Source organism: Seriola aureovittata, chromosome 15 (genome assembly GCF_021018895.1).
Source record: "Seriola aureovittata isolate HTS-2021-v1 ecotype China chromosome 15, ASM2101889v1, whole genome shotgun sequence".
Taxonomy (NCBI): Eukaryota; Metazoa; Chordata; class Actinopteri; order Carangiformes; family Carangidae; genus Seriola; species Seriola aureovittata.
In genome coordinates this window covers 6289869-6306019 of record NC_079378.1, presented here as the reverse complement: position 1 = coordinate 6306019, position 16151 = coordinate 6289869, and the positions used below count along the sequence as shown (strand labels likewise).

Here is a 16151-nt window from a genome sequence, read left to right as displayed (position 1 = left end):
ATCCTTCCTGCAGCTTCACACGTCTCTCCCTCTGCGTCCTAAGGCGAGCTGCGCACGGCCACAGTCATGGACCGAGAAATGACATCCACCTACAAACTCATTGCTCAGGCAACTGATGGGGGAGGGCTGTTCTGCCGCTCTGACATTTCTCTCAAAGTGTTAGATGTGAATGACAATGCCCCCTTGTTCTCCTCCACTCATTACCTGGCGAGTGTGTATGAGAATGCAGCCCCCAAGGCTCTGCTTACCCGGCTGCAAGCCAGCGACCCTGACGAAGGTAAGCAGCTATGATGTCATACCGTTGTGTTAGGTATGTAGCTCTTCAAGCGAGGATGATAATGAGCACAGAAAGTTTCCTACGTGCAGCAAATGCAGATTCAACCCACTGTGTCACTAATCATTCAAACTGCTGACTTGTACATGAGCGAGATTATGAGCATGACCAAGAGCAGCATTCTATTGATTGCCATGAAGAGGAGGAAGATCATTCAGTGAGTCTTGTGTCTCCATGAATTTGTCTCCTGTCCTCCCCAGGTCTTAATCGTACAGTGGTATATTCCCTGGTGGATTCGGTCAATGGTTTCTTCTCCATCGACCCGGTATCTGGGATGGTAATACTAGAGAAATCTCTGGACAGAGAGAGCAGGGACTCCTATCGTGTGCGTGTCCAGGCCACTGACCAAGCTGGCCAACAGGGGGCACTGTCCACACAGGTAGGTGGGAAGGTCCAAGTGACACAGATTCAGTCTCAGTGGTATTTTTGCTGTGCTGTTCAGCATATCCACTAAATCTAACTGCATGGAGTGTTACTCCCAAACAAATATGACACTTATTCTGAAATAATGCTTGAAAACATCAACAGTAATAATAAAATGTGCTTGTGAACATGATTAAAATGTACAGTCTTGTCAACATTTATGTGATATAATCAAGGTTTTCTGAGTAATTAAAACAGATAGAGTGATTAACACAACTTCTGAGTAATTAACATCAATTATTTAGATTTTGTAATTAGATAATTTTAACACAACAATGTAATTAGAATTTATACACCACATATTAAATTGCAGATTAGTCATAGATGGAGTCATCTGTCTGGTGATGTGCCATCTGTATTTCTGTCCACACGCATGAATAAAATAAGCTATTGAGTAAATACATGTTATTTGTTGATGAAATCAGATAAAAAAAAAAAAAAAGGTAGATTTTAATTAAGATAAATTTTCATCAAAATTGTGCAGTGGGTTGGATGGGAAAAATGGGGGAGGGGACAGTTACAGAGACAGAGGTGGTGCAGAAAGTGGGAGGAAAATACAGTGAGACAAGCTGGAGCAGTGTTGGCGCTCTCTCAAACCCACTCCGCCGTTAGATCAAGCCATAAACACAAACTGAAAATAAACCCCAGGCTAAAGTGAGGCCAGGTGTGGCCGTTTCTGACAGATACAGGCCTTTGTCCACTGTCTCACACTTAATACTGTTATCTGTAGCAGGAGCTTTAGCTGTAGCTGTAGTAGTCACAGTAACATAATATCATTACAAGTAGTAATACTAGTGGCGCTGGTGGCTTCCAACTGAGATCAAGCCATGCTGCTCTGTGATCTAGCAGCATATGCTGCTTGTGTATGTCAGGAAAGACTAGTGGGATAAATACATGTGAAACTGATGAAAGTGCTGTATCACCAGGCTGAACAGCTTATTTAAATAAGTATCAAATAACCTTTTTTCCCCTATCATAATAATAAAATCAACTGTGGGTTTCTGTAACATCACAGTTTCATTTTAAAGGCACATTTTTGAGTCTCCCTCCAAAACCAGATGTAATATGCCAGTGTCACAAAAGGTGAAATATTGATTCAGACGCCATCAAGCAAAAACAGCAATTTGATCCAGTAATGCCACAAATGTTTAACATTGATTTAGCAGCCAAGGAATTGTCTCTGAGGCTCTGGTGGACACAGACTTTGATTGATTTTTTTTCCTACATCCCCTATCTTGTTAGTAAAGCCTTTAGTATCTTTGCTCCCATTAATATTTGTGGACCCACTAGTCCGTGGCACTGAAACTGAACACTCTGGGCGCAGGAGCAGCGCTGACTAATGTACTGATATGAAGTCCTGTTACAGTCTCTTCTGTTTCCCTCAGGTTGATTTGACCATTTTGGTGCTGGATGTGAATGACAACGCTCCAGTCTTCCAGAGGAGGGACTACACTGTTACGGTGCCCGAGGATGTGGCCATGGGAACCGAGGTGCTGCGAGTGTTGGCGACCAGCGCTGACATCGGGCCTAATGCTGATATCACCTACAGCATTCGGTCAGGAAACGAGTTAAGAAAGTTCACCATAGACAGAAACCTGGGTGAGCCAAGGTCCTTGTATGTGACTTATTACTTTCATAGCCATGTGTAAAATGAACACCCATCTTTATTAAATGAATATATATATATATATATATACTGTATATGTGTATTTTTTAGGCTCCATTTCTGTGGCTGATGATTTGGACTTTGAGGTGTGTAAGGATTACTACCTCACTGTTGAGGCCTGGGACAGCGGGAACCCTCCTCTCAGCACGGCTACTATGGTAACCATTGAGCTCATGGATGTCAACGACAACGCTCCAGCCTTCAGTCAAGACATCTACAATGTTCTGATCAGCGAGGATGCGTCTGTTGGGCAGACAATTACAAGGGTAACATTTGCTTGCCCTTACATGTATGCTCCCTTCTGTATTTTTCTTACTTTTAGACTTTCTATTTTTATTAGATTTTGTTTCATTCCATGTGTGTGTTCTCCAGGTGTTGGCCGAGGATTTGGACAGTCAGGTAAACGGGCGAATCACCTACTCTATCCTGAAAGGTGATCGTACTAACCACTTCTGGATTGACCCTGTAGCCGGACTGCTCAAAGTCAACAAGCGGCTTGACAGAGAACTGGTAAAGATGCATCAGTGCAATATGTCATACACAATCAATAGTAATTTTATGGTTCATGAGCACGGCCTAGATAAGAATATACAAAGTTCGCTCAAGGTTAATACCCAATGAAGTCTCATACTATGCAATCATAGCAGTGCTTGCCATATTGCCTTCTTCTCCATCCAGGTATCCAGGTACTCGTTGTCAGTGCAGGCGTTCGACAGTGGCTCTCCCGCCATGTCCTCCACTGTCACCGTTAACATCGACATCTCCGACGTGAACGACAACCCTCCTGTCTTCACCCCTGCCAACTCCACAGCCGTCATACAGGTAACAGTCCCCGCGTGTGTGTGTTTGCTTATGTTTGTGCGTTTTTGCGCTAACGCCATCTCAACCTCTCTCCCAGCTGAATCAAGCCGCCGGCACCACCCTGCTGAAGCTGTCAGTCAGCGATAAAGACTCCACTAGAAACGGTCCTCCCTTTGAGTTTCGCATCGTGTCAGGAAATGAGGGAAATTTCCTTTCCCTGGACCAGGCTGGAACTCTGAGGTCCAACCGTGTAATTGGCCCTGAAGCCCCCAGGGAGTTCGTTCTTGAAATCCAGGTTAGGGACTGATATTTTTTTTAACCAACATAATCAGGAAAGGTTGACTGACAAATACACTTTGTCAGCATGGTTACACAGACAGCCACCACTGGGAGCTGCTCCTAACTTACAAAGTCTCTCACTCTCAGCTGTTAAGTCAGGCTATTAGCATCTGGTGTTTGGGGAAAAAAAACAAAAAAAAAACAGCCTGATTTATAGGAACAGATTTCTGTTATGCAGAAGCTGTTAACACCTCTGACATGGTGATGTTGGGCGGTCTGTCCTACATGACTTTTCCCCCTGTATGTTTTTAATCTTTGGTTATACAGATGCCAGGAGAATGAGTGAGACAATTGTAACCCTCTGTTGCCAATTATCCTCTGACCAGCAGAGTCCAGTAAAGCAATACCTAGGATGTGCTTGATATTAGATTGGGCTACTATTTCAATTTTAAATGATCAGGATCCTGAGTTCTTAGCTATTGATGTTGAGCTGGCTAAAACTTCCAATTTCCAAATAGATGTTCCATCAGGCTTAAAATAATGATAAACAATATAGAAATAATAATAACCACAGAATGTATGTAGTTACAATCTACAGTAAACAACCAATCAATACTAGCTGTGTCTCCAAAGTAACTGTGGAACTGTTAGCATCATACACTATGAGCTAAACCCGTATTCCCCTAAATAAAAAAATACTTTTGTTAAGTTTCAAACAAATCTCTTTTCTTTCCTTTCACAAAGATAAAACACAAAATCAACCCCAGTAGGCTATCAAAATAAAAGCTTTCAATACCAGTTAACTCATTCACCTTACCATAAGTGTGTGTGTGTGTGTGTCCCTCCAAAATTAACCACCACAAATATCAATGTCTAAGGCAATTATCAAATATAACACAAGTCAACAGTAAACAGTTCAACCCTGAGAAATGTTCAAAATATGACCAAGCGCTTGGATTAATAAATGTTGGGGCCCAAGAGTTGGTGCACATGTGAAGAAAACAAATCCTTAGCAACACACGGCTGGTGCAGTTCATTGTATCGTCTCCAGTTACTCACGCGACCACGACACACAGTCCAGAAGCGTCCCGGGGCAGGTAGATGATGCAGCAGGTAACTGTCCTTGGCAGTCACGCAGGTCCAGCGTGCTGAGTCCGTCCTCACAGGCAGTGCTAATTAACGTTAGCAATAACGTTAGCTACTCCGCTTCGTCTCCGTCCTCGGTGAAAACGATGTATTTAGGCTTCAAATATTAAACACCTCAACGTTAAACTCTGTCTCCTGCTGAGCAACAACATACAGCTGTCTTCCCACACGTGCGACTGCACACCTGTCGGTCATCTGTCTCTTTCTTTCGCCAACCCCAAAGTCATATCTGATTGGTCAGGATTACATCACTCAAAGTAAACTGAAAATGCATTGGCTGAAAAGTTTGGGCACCGAAATTGACAATAAAGCAAAGGATCATGGTAAATGTAGTCTTTTAAATTAAGTTTACCTGTATTTTAAAGAAAACGCATTCCCTTTCGTTCTTATCATTTATCCCTACACAATAAAATACACTTTTATTAGATGACCTTCCCTGGTGCTCTGTAACGATTTTTCCCATCTTCCCCAGTAAGCAGCTGAGCTCACATACAGCACAAAAAAACTGTTTCAAAGCTAGAACTTTCAGTCTTTAATATCTCTGCAAAACTTGTGTTTCTGTTTACTGAATATCTCACTATGACCTTGTTTCTGTCTCTCAGGCAAGTGACTCTGGGAAGCCGAGTCTCTCCTCATCGTCCTGGGTATTTCTGAGGGTCATCGGCAACAGCCAATACAAACCCACCGTCTCCCCCCTGGAAATCTTCATTGTCATGGTAACTGATACCTTCTCCGGCGGCCCGGTCGGTCGGATCTACGCGACTGACCGCGACCCCAATGACGCTCTGTCATTTACCCAGAAGCCTCAGCCGAAGAGCATGTTTATTATCAACAGACAGGATGGCAGCATCGTGGCTCTGCCAGGCCTGGAACCTGGCAGGTACACACTTCACCACACCAACACACTACTCACTCTTGGACACACAAACACACACACACACACACACACACACACACACAGAAAAAAGTATACAATGGAAAATAACTTTAAACATATTTCTTTGTCCTCTCTCAGATATCAGATGAACGCCACAGTGAGTGATGGACGTTATGCTGTAATAGCTGATGTGTCAGTCCAGGTCGAGCAGGTGACAGATGTGCTCCTGCGAAGTGCCCTGAACTTACGTTTCAGCTCCCTGTCCCCGGAGGACTTGCTTGGCCGCTACCTGAGCCAGATCAAGCTCACGTTGCGTGGATTGGCAGGCTGGAAATGGTCACCGGGACAACAGGATCCCCTCCACATCCTCGGCGTACAGCCAGTGATGCGCACAGCCGATGTGGACTTGCTTCTGGCCGTGGAGCGGCCGGAGACATCGGGCAGCGGACGGATAGGTGGGTTCTACTCCCAGCAAGAGTTGTCTGCAAAGCTGGAGGATGCAGCGGTGCGGGGCCAAATACGAGGGGTCCTGGCTGGGGCGCTGGTGGTGAGCAGTGCCTGTTCTGGCGAGCTGGAGTGCGGGGACAGGGTGTGTGAACAGACACTGGTGATGGAGAGCAGCTCGCCTGTAACCTACAGCACAGAGAGGGTCAGCTTGGTGTCACCCAGGTTCAGCCGTATAGACACCTGCACCTGCCCCGGTGAGCACTGCACTTGCAATCGAGCTAAGACCAGCTCACATTGTCAGTGTCATCGATATTTGTCACAGAAAACAAATTGAATTTGTGGGTATTTTGCTACAAGTCTGAGACAACTTTCCCATTTGGAGCTCGCTGTTACAGATAAACAGATAACAGAGAAACAGATAGATGTCCTGCATACAAAGACGCATTCATACATTAAAGAATACAATAAATCTAAATGGGTTTTTTTTTTATATGTTGACAGATGATATTTTGGCACCCTGAAGGTGTTATTTCCTAACACCTCTGTATCTGTCCCTTTCTGAGCAGGAGGCACATGCCCCACCCCCGTGGAGCTCTGTGAAGGTCAGTCCTGTCCAGCAGACATGCAGTGTGTCCGTTCTGGTCCTACAGCGCCATCTGTCTGCCAGTGTCAGCCTGAGAGACTAGACGAGTGTGCAGGTATGATAAGTTTAGGCCATGTATGTGTATCTGATCCAGGTAGATGAGTAGATCACCACATCGCAAGGATTTAAAGGAAATAAGTTGAAGCTTTCTCCCCTCTAATTTTGATCCTGTGTCTCTGGGTTTTGTGAATGTGCAGGACAAACCTCTCTGAGCTTCTCTGGAAACAGTTACATCAAGTACAGAGTGACAGAGAGCGGTCAGAGTGGAGAGATGAGGCTCGGCCTACGGATCAGAACCCTTCAGAGAAGAGGAGTCATCATGTTCACACGGGTTAACCCTTGCACCATGCTCAAGGTGAACACATTTACATCCTAATGCTTCACTTTACTGTATTTTTTCTAGATGTTACATCTGCTCAGCAAAGAGTACTGTAAATTAGTAGATAGTCATAGTCATAGTTATAGTTATAGAAGATATAGTTATTTTCTCTTTTTCTTCCACAGATTGAAGGGGGTCGACTCTGGTTCCAGTTAGACTGTGACAACACCCTTGGCATTATGGGTATCTCTGGCAGACCAATAAACGACGGCCTCTGGCACGCTGTTGCCTTGGAGCTGACTAGGAACTACACCCTCCTGTCACTGGACGACAGTTACGTGGAGCGCCGCCGAGCAGCACGAGCACCTGTTCGCCTGTGGCCTCTGGCCCCAGACTCATCGTTTTTCTTCGGAGCCCAAGTGAGGCCACCGAGTGGGCAAGGCGAGAGACCAAGTCCGGGACCAGGGAGGAACCAAGGAGGGCCAGGACTCGGGGACCGTGGAGCGAGGGGCCCACCGAGAGCCCAGGACGGCTTTCAGGGCTGCCTGGGTTCACTAATGCTGAATGGCAATGAGCTGCCGCTCCAGAATAAGAGGAGCCGTTACGCTGAGATCGCCGGGCTGAGTGAGGTCAAGCTGGGCTGCGTGCTTTATCCTGATCCATGCGTCAGTCAGCCCTGCCTCAACGGAGCCATCTGCAGCAGCCTGCCCTCTGGAGGTCTGTGTAGATAACAGTGTGAATATGTGTGGGTGTTCGCCATCTTGCTGTACAGATAAATGACATAAATAACTGTTTGCATATGAAATTCACTCATTTTTTACAGCTTGAGTGTCAGTTTCATCATTTTCATTTTTTAATTTGGTGGCTTATTTGTGCAGCAGTGACCATCAACATGTATATACAGTATTTTGTCTGTATTGGGCTTAAATATTCAGTTACTCACAAAGGAAATCACATCATATTTAACAGGATTTAATGTTGAAATGATTTATTCATATTTATGCCCGAACAAATCATTATTTGACATGTTTTTAATCCCTCTCCAACAGGCTTCTTGTGCAGTTGCAGTGCTGGCTTCACTGGGGGGCGCTGTGAAATTGAATTGACATCCTGCATGCCAAATCCATGCCAGAATGGTGGAGACTGCACGCCTGTAGGCAGTGCATTCCTCTGTGTCTGTCCTCGAGGACTCGGGGGACTTATGTAAGCGAAAATAGGCTGCAATCACGCACACACACACTTTTAAGACTTAATTACTGACTGTAAATACAGAGCTGACGAATGTTGTTGCCCTGTCTACACAGTATACACACAATGACAACGACAGTAGTGATGATTTAGACACATTAACATCTTCATCTCCCTTTTCACACACATTCAAGCATGAAAGAACATGCGTAGGACACGCACACACACACACACACACACTCATTAGCCCACATTAGCACCACAGCACCCACTGTGTTGCTTAGTTGTTATTGTGTGAGATAAATTAGTGTTTCTAATTTAATTCAGTACAATTTCGCTAGAAAAGCCTATAATCGTTCTCAAGCTGCCTTCTTAATTACAGCTCAGTAATTGCCTTTGAAATAACCTCTCTGCTCATGTGGTTGTTCAGTGTTGCCACCACTAGAGAGCAGTTTTCCCTCAAAGGAGAAAAGGGTTCTGCATTTTTTTATTTATTTTGTTTTAGCTTTTGAAAAAGATGTAAAAATGCTTTTGATGAAGTTGGATTAAATGAAATTTAGCTGAATGATAACTAAGATCAAAATGAAGATGATTTTTTTTCAGCAGCAGATTGTTCAGATTATTATCAGTTAATAATAAACAGACTGAAACCAAAGCTAAAGCACATTATTTAGTCTGCCGCAAACAAACAGCTGTTGAGTGTAACCGTCTGTGAAATCGTTCTACCTGTGATAATATCACAATGAAATATTTGCATTTAAATAACAGAATAAAGTTTATTCAATTGAAAAAAAGGGGAAAATTCCCCCTATTTGACATAACTTGCTAAATTCAAATATAAAAGTTAATGAAAGTCTACAGGATTCATTTTCTAAAATATTAATGAGTGGATATCACTGGCCAATACATCCAGTCCTTGTTAAGTAAACTGTATGTGCTTTGCAACTCTCCACACTTTCATCATATAAAGCAAAACTTTGGATAGTTACACAAGCAAGCTCAAGCAGTACTCAGAAATGCTTTTTCTTCTTACATAAGACCAACTCTAGTACAGTGTTTTGAAAATCCCATTGAGAAAAAATAATTGAAAAGAGAAATACAAGTATTTTCTATCTCCTGCGCAGCAGGGCACCATGTTTGAAATGACAAGCTCAGATGAACATGCATATGTGTGTGGAGTAAAATTATGTTTGTGATGTTCTGTTGTAATTTACGTCTTTATCTAAGAGTCTGAGTCTGTGTGTGTCTGTGTGTGTGTGTGTGTGTGTGTGTGTGTGTGTGTGTATGCTTATGTGCTTGTGAATTTGCTTTCAGGCACATTTCTTTAAATCAGAACCACATTATGAGGAAAATAGGGCATCCGTGAAGATAATCTGTTCATTTAGCAAAGGAAAGGCCCTCTGAGAACAAGCATTTATTTTCTTTCTCTGTTTTTAACTCACTGTCACGCTTTCATCTTTTATTCCTTCACGTTGATTCAAATAATCTTCCTCACTCCCATGAATAGTCAAGTTTTTTTTTTTTGTTTGTTTGTGCCTCTGCAGATGTGATGAGGATGTAAACGAGTGTGACCAGGCCGAGTGCGGGAACGGAGGAGAGTGTGTTAACACGTTCGGGTCGTTCTTCTGTAACTGCTCCGAAGGGTACGAGGGTCAGTTGTGTGATGATCAGGCAGCCGGTGACCTGGAGGATGACACGCAGGTATAGTGTGAACAACACGTGACACTGAATTGATGTCGGAGTAAATCTAAAGTATAATCAAAAAAAAAAAAGAAACATCAACTTTTTTTTCCTTTTTTTTTTTTTTGAATAGCTTTTTGTGCATTCAGCTTTCTCCTAATTAGATTTGGCATACTCAGGGAAGCTGTTGAGAATTTTAAGTGTGCGGTGGCCTCCCGGAAGGTTTGTTCCCCAGCTTGGTATCTTTGTCTCCGCAGTAGATGAATGAAAGTGCGGGTAATGGGTAAATCATGGTTTCCATTTGAAGTTGTCATGCTCTTGACTTTTGGCATGCACTTTACACCTTATACTGAGACTGCAAGCTCAATTAATGCGCATTGTGAGAAGGAATGTGCTTTTATTATTCCCTAGAAAGCTGAGAGAGGTAACCGACGTCGAGAAAACGAAAAAAAGCCGATGGCTGTTGTTTTTTTAAGGACAGGAAGTCTACTACTTGAAGTCTATTTTTCAAAATCTACATTAAATGTGCTTGACAAAGGCAGCAATAAAATAGAATCATTACATTAGATCAAAAATAATTTCCTCCATTCAACAAGGGCAGAAATGTGTCATAATCCTTTAGATTTAGAAATGCATCCAACATCACATGATACAAAATCTAAAACTAACTCGTATGACCGTCTGTCTCTGTCATACGAATCACCATAAGTGCATGGTTATCATAACCAATTTTTTTTTCTTTTCTTTATTTCCTGAGCAGATTACCATCTAATTGACATATGTATATTTATCACGTGAAAATAAAGTCATGAAACAGACAGCTTCACTGATTTAAAAAAAAATATATAAACTGTGCCGTGGCCCTCTGCTGCTCCAGGCCTAGTCTGAAAGGTCAGGATGAAAGCATCACTCTCCACTCATGTAACACACCTGCTGCTGTGAGAGAGCAGGGGCGATGATTACGTGCTGTGAAAGTCCCAAAACTCCAGCAGAGCAGGAACAGGGGGGAGAAGAACTCACTGAGCCACGGCGCTGTTGATATCACACGGTGCCCAAATGCGCACAGCAAGCGCACATACACAGTGTTGGCAGGGATGGTCATTACCTGACGTTACATACTGTGGCTCTGGAAACCTTGTGCAATTAAGTTAGAAGAAAGCCTCAGCAGATGACAGCTTACAGCAGTCGGGTACAACAGTTTAAAAGTTTTCTTCCATCAGTTGTCATGTATGAAAAGGCCCAAAAATAAACAGTATAAGCAAACTAATGAGTGGTCTCCACTCAACTTGGAGGTTGTGCAGTCAATTGCATGAAAATCTCCAAAGCTGTACTTGCTATGCTTCCACCGGACAGTGATTGCTTTCTCACATTTTGAACAGGAGATGCAGTTGTATCCATGTTTTTATGATTTTCCTCTTCATGTTGCCCAGGCGGAGCCGCTGTCTTATGTCGGACCGGGAGAGATAATTGGCATCGGGGTCCTTGCCTTTGTCATCATTCTCCTCCTCATACTCTTCATCGCTTTTAGGAAAAAGATCAAATTCAGGAAAGACTCAGACGCGGGCACAGGGACTCAGGCTGTGATGGGCGTCTCAGCTATCTCCACAGAAACCAGCTACATGCTGCACAAGACCGGCATGGGGGCAGAGGGGATTGAGTTTAAAGCTGTGCGTCTGTCAGGCTCACCAGCGACCACGAGCACCTACGGTGAGGTGGGCAGCAGCACCGGGGGCCCTCCTCAGGTCATGGTGCGTCCAACTGCCCACTCCCCTCTACCGGGAGGACTCAGCAGCCAGGGTATGAGGAACGGAGATGGTGACAGGACCACTTCCAGTGAGGGCAGTCAGGTATGTAAAACTGAGCCTGGCCACGTATTAATGATTGAAAATGATTGTCCTGTCTGACTTTACAGGACTGAGGGACTTTGTCGATTATAATTTGATTAAGTGTGTGATATTAAAAATCAAATATATCTATGTTTTCATACTATATACTAATATTAAAATTAAACTATGTATGGTTGATATGATTTAATAGAAATAGATCGTAATAGAAACAAAGTGTATTCACAGCAGCAACTGTATAATCTAACTGTGCTGCAGCCTTTAAAATCTGATTTTTATTACTACAATAATGAAAATCCCAGGCTATATCAATTTTATATCATAATATCAATATTTACGTTATATCAGCACATCTTCCAGCTTCGCGTTTTGATGACTCTCTGCTTCTGTAATTCAGTTGTATTCCTTTCATTGTTTGAAAGAGACTCAGAATATTATTAACAAACGTGATGTTCCAACCTTGATGTGCATGATGTGCTTCAGAAAGGTTTGAACTACAAAAAAAAGTCCTTCCTCGGCAGGAAGCAAGAGTGATGGGTTTGATATAAAAGAAAATATGAGAAAATCATATTTTTGTAAAATTCCAAGAGTTTACTTTTCAACAGGTTGAAGGTACTGTATGATACGGATGATGAGTTCAAGTATGTTCTCATTTAAAGCAGCTATTTGTAAGTTTTGCTATTGCTACATAGCTAGCGTTAGCATTAGTTCATCATTAAACTTCATTCCTTTACTCACCAACAGCTGTCTCCAGTGGTGGAAAAAATGCCAATGTTAACTTCTGTCTCTATGTCTTTCCTCTACTGAAGTTAGTATGCTAACCAGCTAGCTCTTCCCTTTCCGATACCGACTCACCGTAGCCTCCAATCTGCCCTGAAGACGTAGCTCTGCTCAGAGGGCGTTTAACCCATTTATACCGGCTGCTGCGTAGCACAGCATTGTTGATTCCTCGTCATTTTCATGATATATTTATATATATTTTACATATTTATGTGCTGCATGCGTCATGAAAATGACGAGAATCAACAATGTTGCGCTACGCAGCATCCGGTATAAATGGGTTAATAACCTCTTGTCTTGTAAACACAACGATGACCAAAGCTCTTGTCAAGCGACAATCACCTCCACCCGCTCAGAGGTAGAAAAAATGTACAAATATCCCCTTTAAAGCCACAATGGATAAAATTAAAAAATGTGTGGCTTTGGTGCAACAAAAAATAAACAAAACAGGCCACGATGGTAATCCAGCCTCAGGACACTGAGACAAATGGGCTGCGAGACGCACAAATTTTAAACAGATCTAATGCTATTAAATCAATTAAAAAGATACTTTAACTGCACAAAAAACTGACACATTGTAGCTTTAACTGTAAAGATAAAATGTTAAAAAATAAATCTGAATATATCCTATATTTTTAACAACTGAAACCAACACACATGAATCTGTTTCTCTCAGGCTTTCTGACTTGGCGACCCTCTCTGTGGCTCTTAGCCTTAAGTCCCTTCATATCTGTGGAAGACAGAAAAATCTTTAACACAATTCCCTAAAACAGATGGGCTCTGTATTTTTAAGCCAATGTTCCCGAACCAGGAATTAGTAGTTTATTTTTTCGGGACTATTTTCAGCCGCAGCTTTTATTCACTAGAAAGAATTTATGGAAGCAGAATGGTGTGTGTGCGGCTGACTCAAAACAAACTGCAGGAGCGTGTTCATTATAACGAAAGAACATCTTACCCAGTGCAGTGGTGCTGCTCAGCGACGTGGTTTTAATTGTTTTGGACAACATTGAAGCTCCACGGCACAGGGGAGTAAGCTACATGAGTGTTCAGAAAACTCCTCTTAGTAAGATCAGTTCATTGTTGCTCTTGATGTTTTCACTAGATTTGCTCACAATAAGAAAAATATAGACCCATCAAGTGTTTGTTCTTTTTTAACATATTTGCTGTTTTCTTTCATCTCTACAGTTGAGCAGCTTCCTCTCAGACATGTCTAATGTACGAGGCGTGGCCAATAGGAGGGGCATCGCCGTGTGCAGCGTGGCGCCCAATCTCCCTTCAGCGTCAGCCTGCCGCTCAGAGCACAGTCCAGCCCACAAAGTGTCCTGGGAGGGCGAGGAGATGAGGGAGGAAGGGCTGGAGAGGGTGAGAGATGAGAGAGAGGAGGAATGGGGGCAGAGAGCTTTTGAGCTGGAGAGAACACAGAGAGATAACAGTCCACAGGGTAAGGCTGCTGCCACGTGCGGGCACGCACACACATTGACACGCACACGCACACACACACGGTTTCTAACCTCTGATCAAAAAAAGGCACAGAGTACACAGGCCACGAACTCATTGTGTTTCACCCATCTCGACTGAGGGAGCTTTTTTTTTTCACAGTGATCTATGCCTTTTGATCACACACATCAAAGAAAATGGCCCAGAGTAAGCAAGAGTGGTTAAGAAATCATATTTTTATTTTGCTATCACTTCATTTTAGTTTTACTATTTACGTCCTGGGAGCAGTAAATGATAAAATAACTTACTCTTTTGTTACACTGCTGAAATTGGCAATTATGTCTTCTTGTGTCAGGATAAGTCTCTTACATCTCCTGTGCACTTCTGATTGAATGGTCAGGGTAATCAGCCAGAACTGATGTCCTATGTTCTTGTCCTACTTTTGCTCAAAAAAAGTTAAGTCGAAATGAAAGTAGTTGGCAGAGTTCCACTCAGAGAAAGTCAACTCTTCTACCCGGTTTTTCTACCGTTTTTACCTACCAAGTTTGCCTCAGGTGTACTTTTGTCAAATAACAACAAACTTAAGCGAGGGCAGTGAGACAAAGTTCTCAGACAATTCAACTTCAAGTCTGATCGTGCGCTGCCAACAAGAGTTCACAGTTCACAGTTTGTTCTGTGTCAATGAAATAACCACGTTGCATCTCAGTACTAAGGTAGACGTCACATATTTCGATTCTCTGTCCAACCTGTTGTTTGAAGAATACAGCCTGCGGTGGGAACTTCCTGCCTGTTAATTATTGATTCCTTCCTGTGGGAATGGGAAATAGGTTGTTTTATTTATTTATTTATTATTTTTCTGCAACCTTGCTGAGAATATGCACAAAAAAAAAAAAAAGAAGAAGAGAAAGAAAAGTATGTACCATTATATTACAGCCCATTATTTATTATGATTATGCTTATAATAATATCCTGTTATTGACACCAGTGTAAACAGCAGGGATCATTAATCAATTGGAAACAGTTTAGTTATTTATTTACACCACAGCAACCACTAACAAGTATGATAATGAATATTGCAATAGTTGGGCACAAGTCAATACATGAGATACAAACTAACAAGGAAACATATTGGTCGTTTTTCTGTCACTACCTGCTGCATCATGAATAAATAAAAAGTGATGAATAATTAAATACTTGGAAGATACTTTATGAACAAATCAGGTCCCATATTTCTCTGTTTTTTTGCAGCTCTGCTAGAAATAGGAATAGGAATATATTGATCGTCGAGATGTTTTGCAGAGAAATATAGTTTCAATCAAAGGTGACTTTATGACTTTGACATAGCTCACAGGAACAGCAGCAGCTCCTCTAATGCAGATGCAATAAACCCTAGCAGAGATTCAGTTCAAATGCTGTAACTATTACTCTACCAGTCACAGTACGAATTACACAAAGCAATTTGTGAAGATGCTTTTGGTTGCTAAAAGGGAGTAAAAGCTACTGGAGACCAATGTTTGGCTTAGTATCAGTGGTAATAAGTATTTCCAATTAAAACGTTGCAAACTGTTATGAGTGGAAACATAGCGAGTTGTTTAGTTACTTACTTTATAAGTTCTACCTTTTCAAGAAAAGTGAGTCATTTCTTAGTTAGTAACTTTTAGATGGCTCTTACAATTGGAAAAGTATAGGGGATTTAAAAATATTGGTGCCAGGATGAGAATATGGTTTGGCAGTGTGTTAGTGGTAGGATTAGAGCGAGGGTCGGGTCCATAACCTCAGGCGTGGCTGCCAATGTTGGCACGTGGCAGGGTAAACTCTGGCAGAATGACGAATGCATGTGTGAGGAGAGAAAATATATGGAAAATAAAGAAAGGTTTAAAAAAAAATGTTTACAATACTTCATTTTATTTATTTCTTTTTTTGGCTTGACTATGTTTATAAGGTTTCTATCACCTGCATGCTGAATTAGACCAGTGGCTGCCTTTCCTATTTAGTTTGATTGATGGTGCTGCCTTGCTGCTCACATTCCCACAGGAGTGTTTTACTTGTTCCATACACACTGGGCCGTGACCATCTAAGCTTGGACTTAGAAAGCTAAACCTGATGTCCAGACCTCCTGGCTCCTGACTGCTTTCCTTCTGAATGTCCAGTGTAAAGCGAAGTTATGAAACAGACAAGGGAGTTTTAGAAGATGCCACATGCTGTGTGTTTTTAACCTTGTTAATGTGTCCATATGCTGTTTTTTATATGATACAAGATGTATCATGAGTGAAATGAGCAGTCAAAG

The 16151-nt window shown here is 42.3% G+C and overlaps 1 protein-coding gene across 1 annotated transcript in view; it reads left to right on the top strand.

Moving 5' to 3' along the window:
• Nucleotides 1–16151, top strand: part of LOC130182915 (protocadherin Fat 3) — a 70238-nt gene that overhangs the window by 45400 nt on the left and 8687 nt on the right. Inside the window, exons 33-48 of the mRNA XM_056398123.1 lie at nucleotides 44–277; nucleotides 535–713; nucleotides 2143–2356; nucleotides 2475–2689; nucleotides 2796–2933; nucleotides 3102–3245; nucleotides 3322–3519; nucleotides 5252–5529; nucleotides 5665–6227; nucleotides 6540–6671; nucleotides 6814–6971; nucleotides 7121–7652; nucleotides 7985–8138; nucleotides 9668–9824; nucleotides 11234–11650; nucleotides 13613–13868. Of these exons, the coding sequence (XP_056254098.1) occupies nucleotides 44–277; nucleotides 535–713; nucleotides 2143–2356; nucleotides 2475–2689; nucleotides 2796–2933; nucleotides 3102–3245; nucleotides 3322–3519; nucleotides 5252–5529; nucleotides 5665–6227; nucleotides 6540–6671; nucleotides 6814–6971; nucleotides 7121–7652; nucleotides 7985–8138; nucleotides 9668–9824; nucleotides 11234–11650; nucleotides 13613–13868 (3969 nt within the window). The remainder of the gene's footprint in view (nucleotides 1–43; nucleotides 278–534; nucleotides 714–2142; nucleotides 2357–2474; nucleotides 2690–2795; nucleotides 2934–3101; nucleotides 3246–3321; nucleotides 3520–5251; nucleotides 5530–5664; nucleotides 6228–6539; nucleotides 6672–6813; nucleotides 6972–7120; nucleotides 7653–7984; nucleotides 8139–9667; nucleotides 9825–11233; nucleotides 11651–13612; nucleotides 13869–16151) is intronic.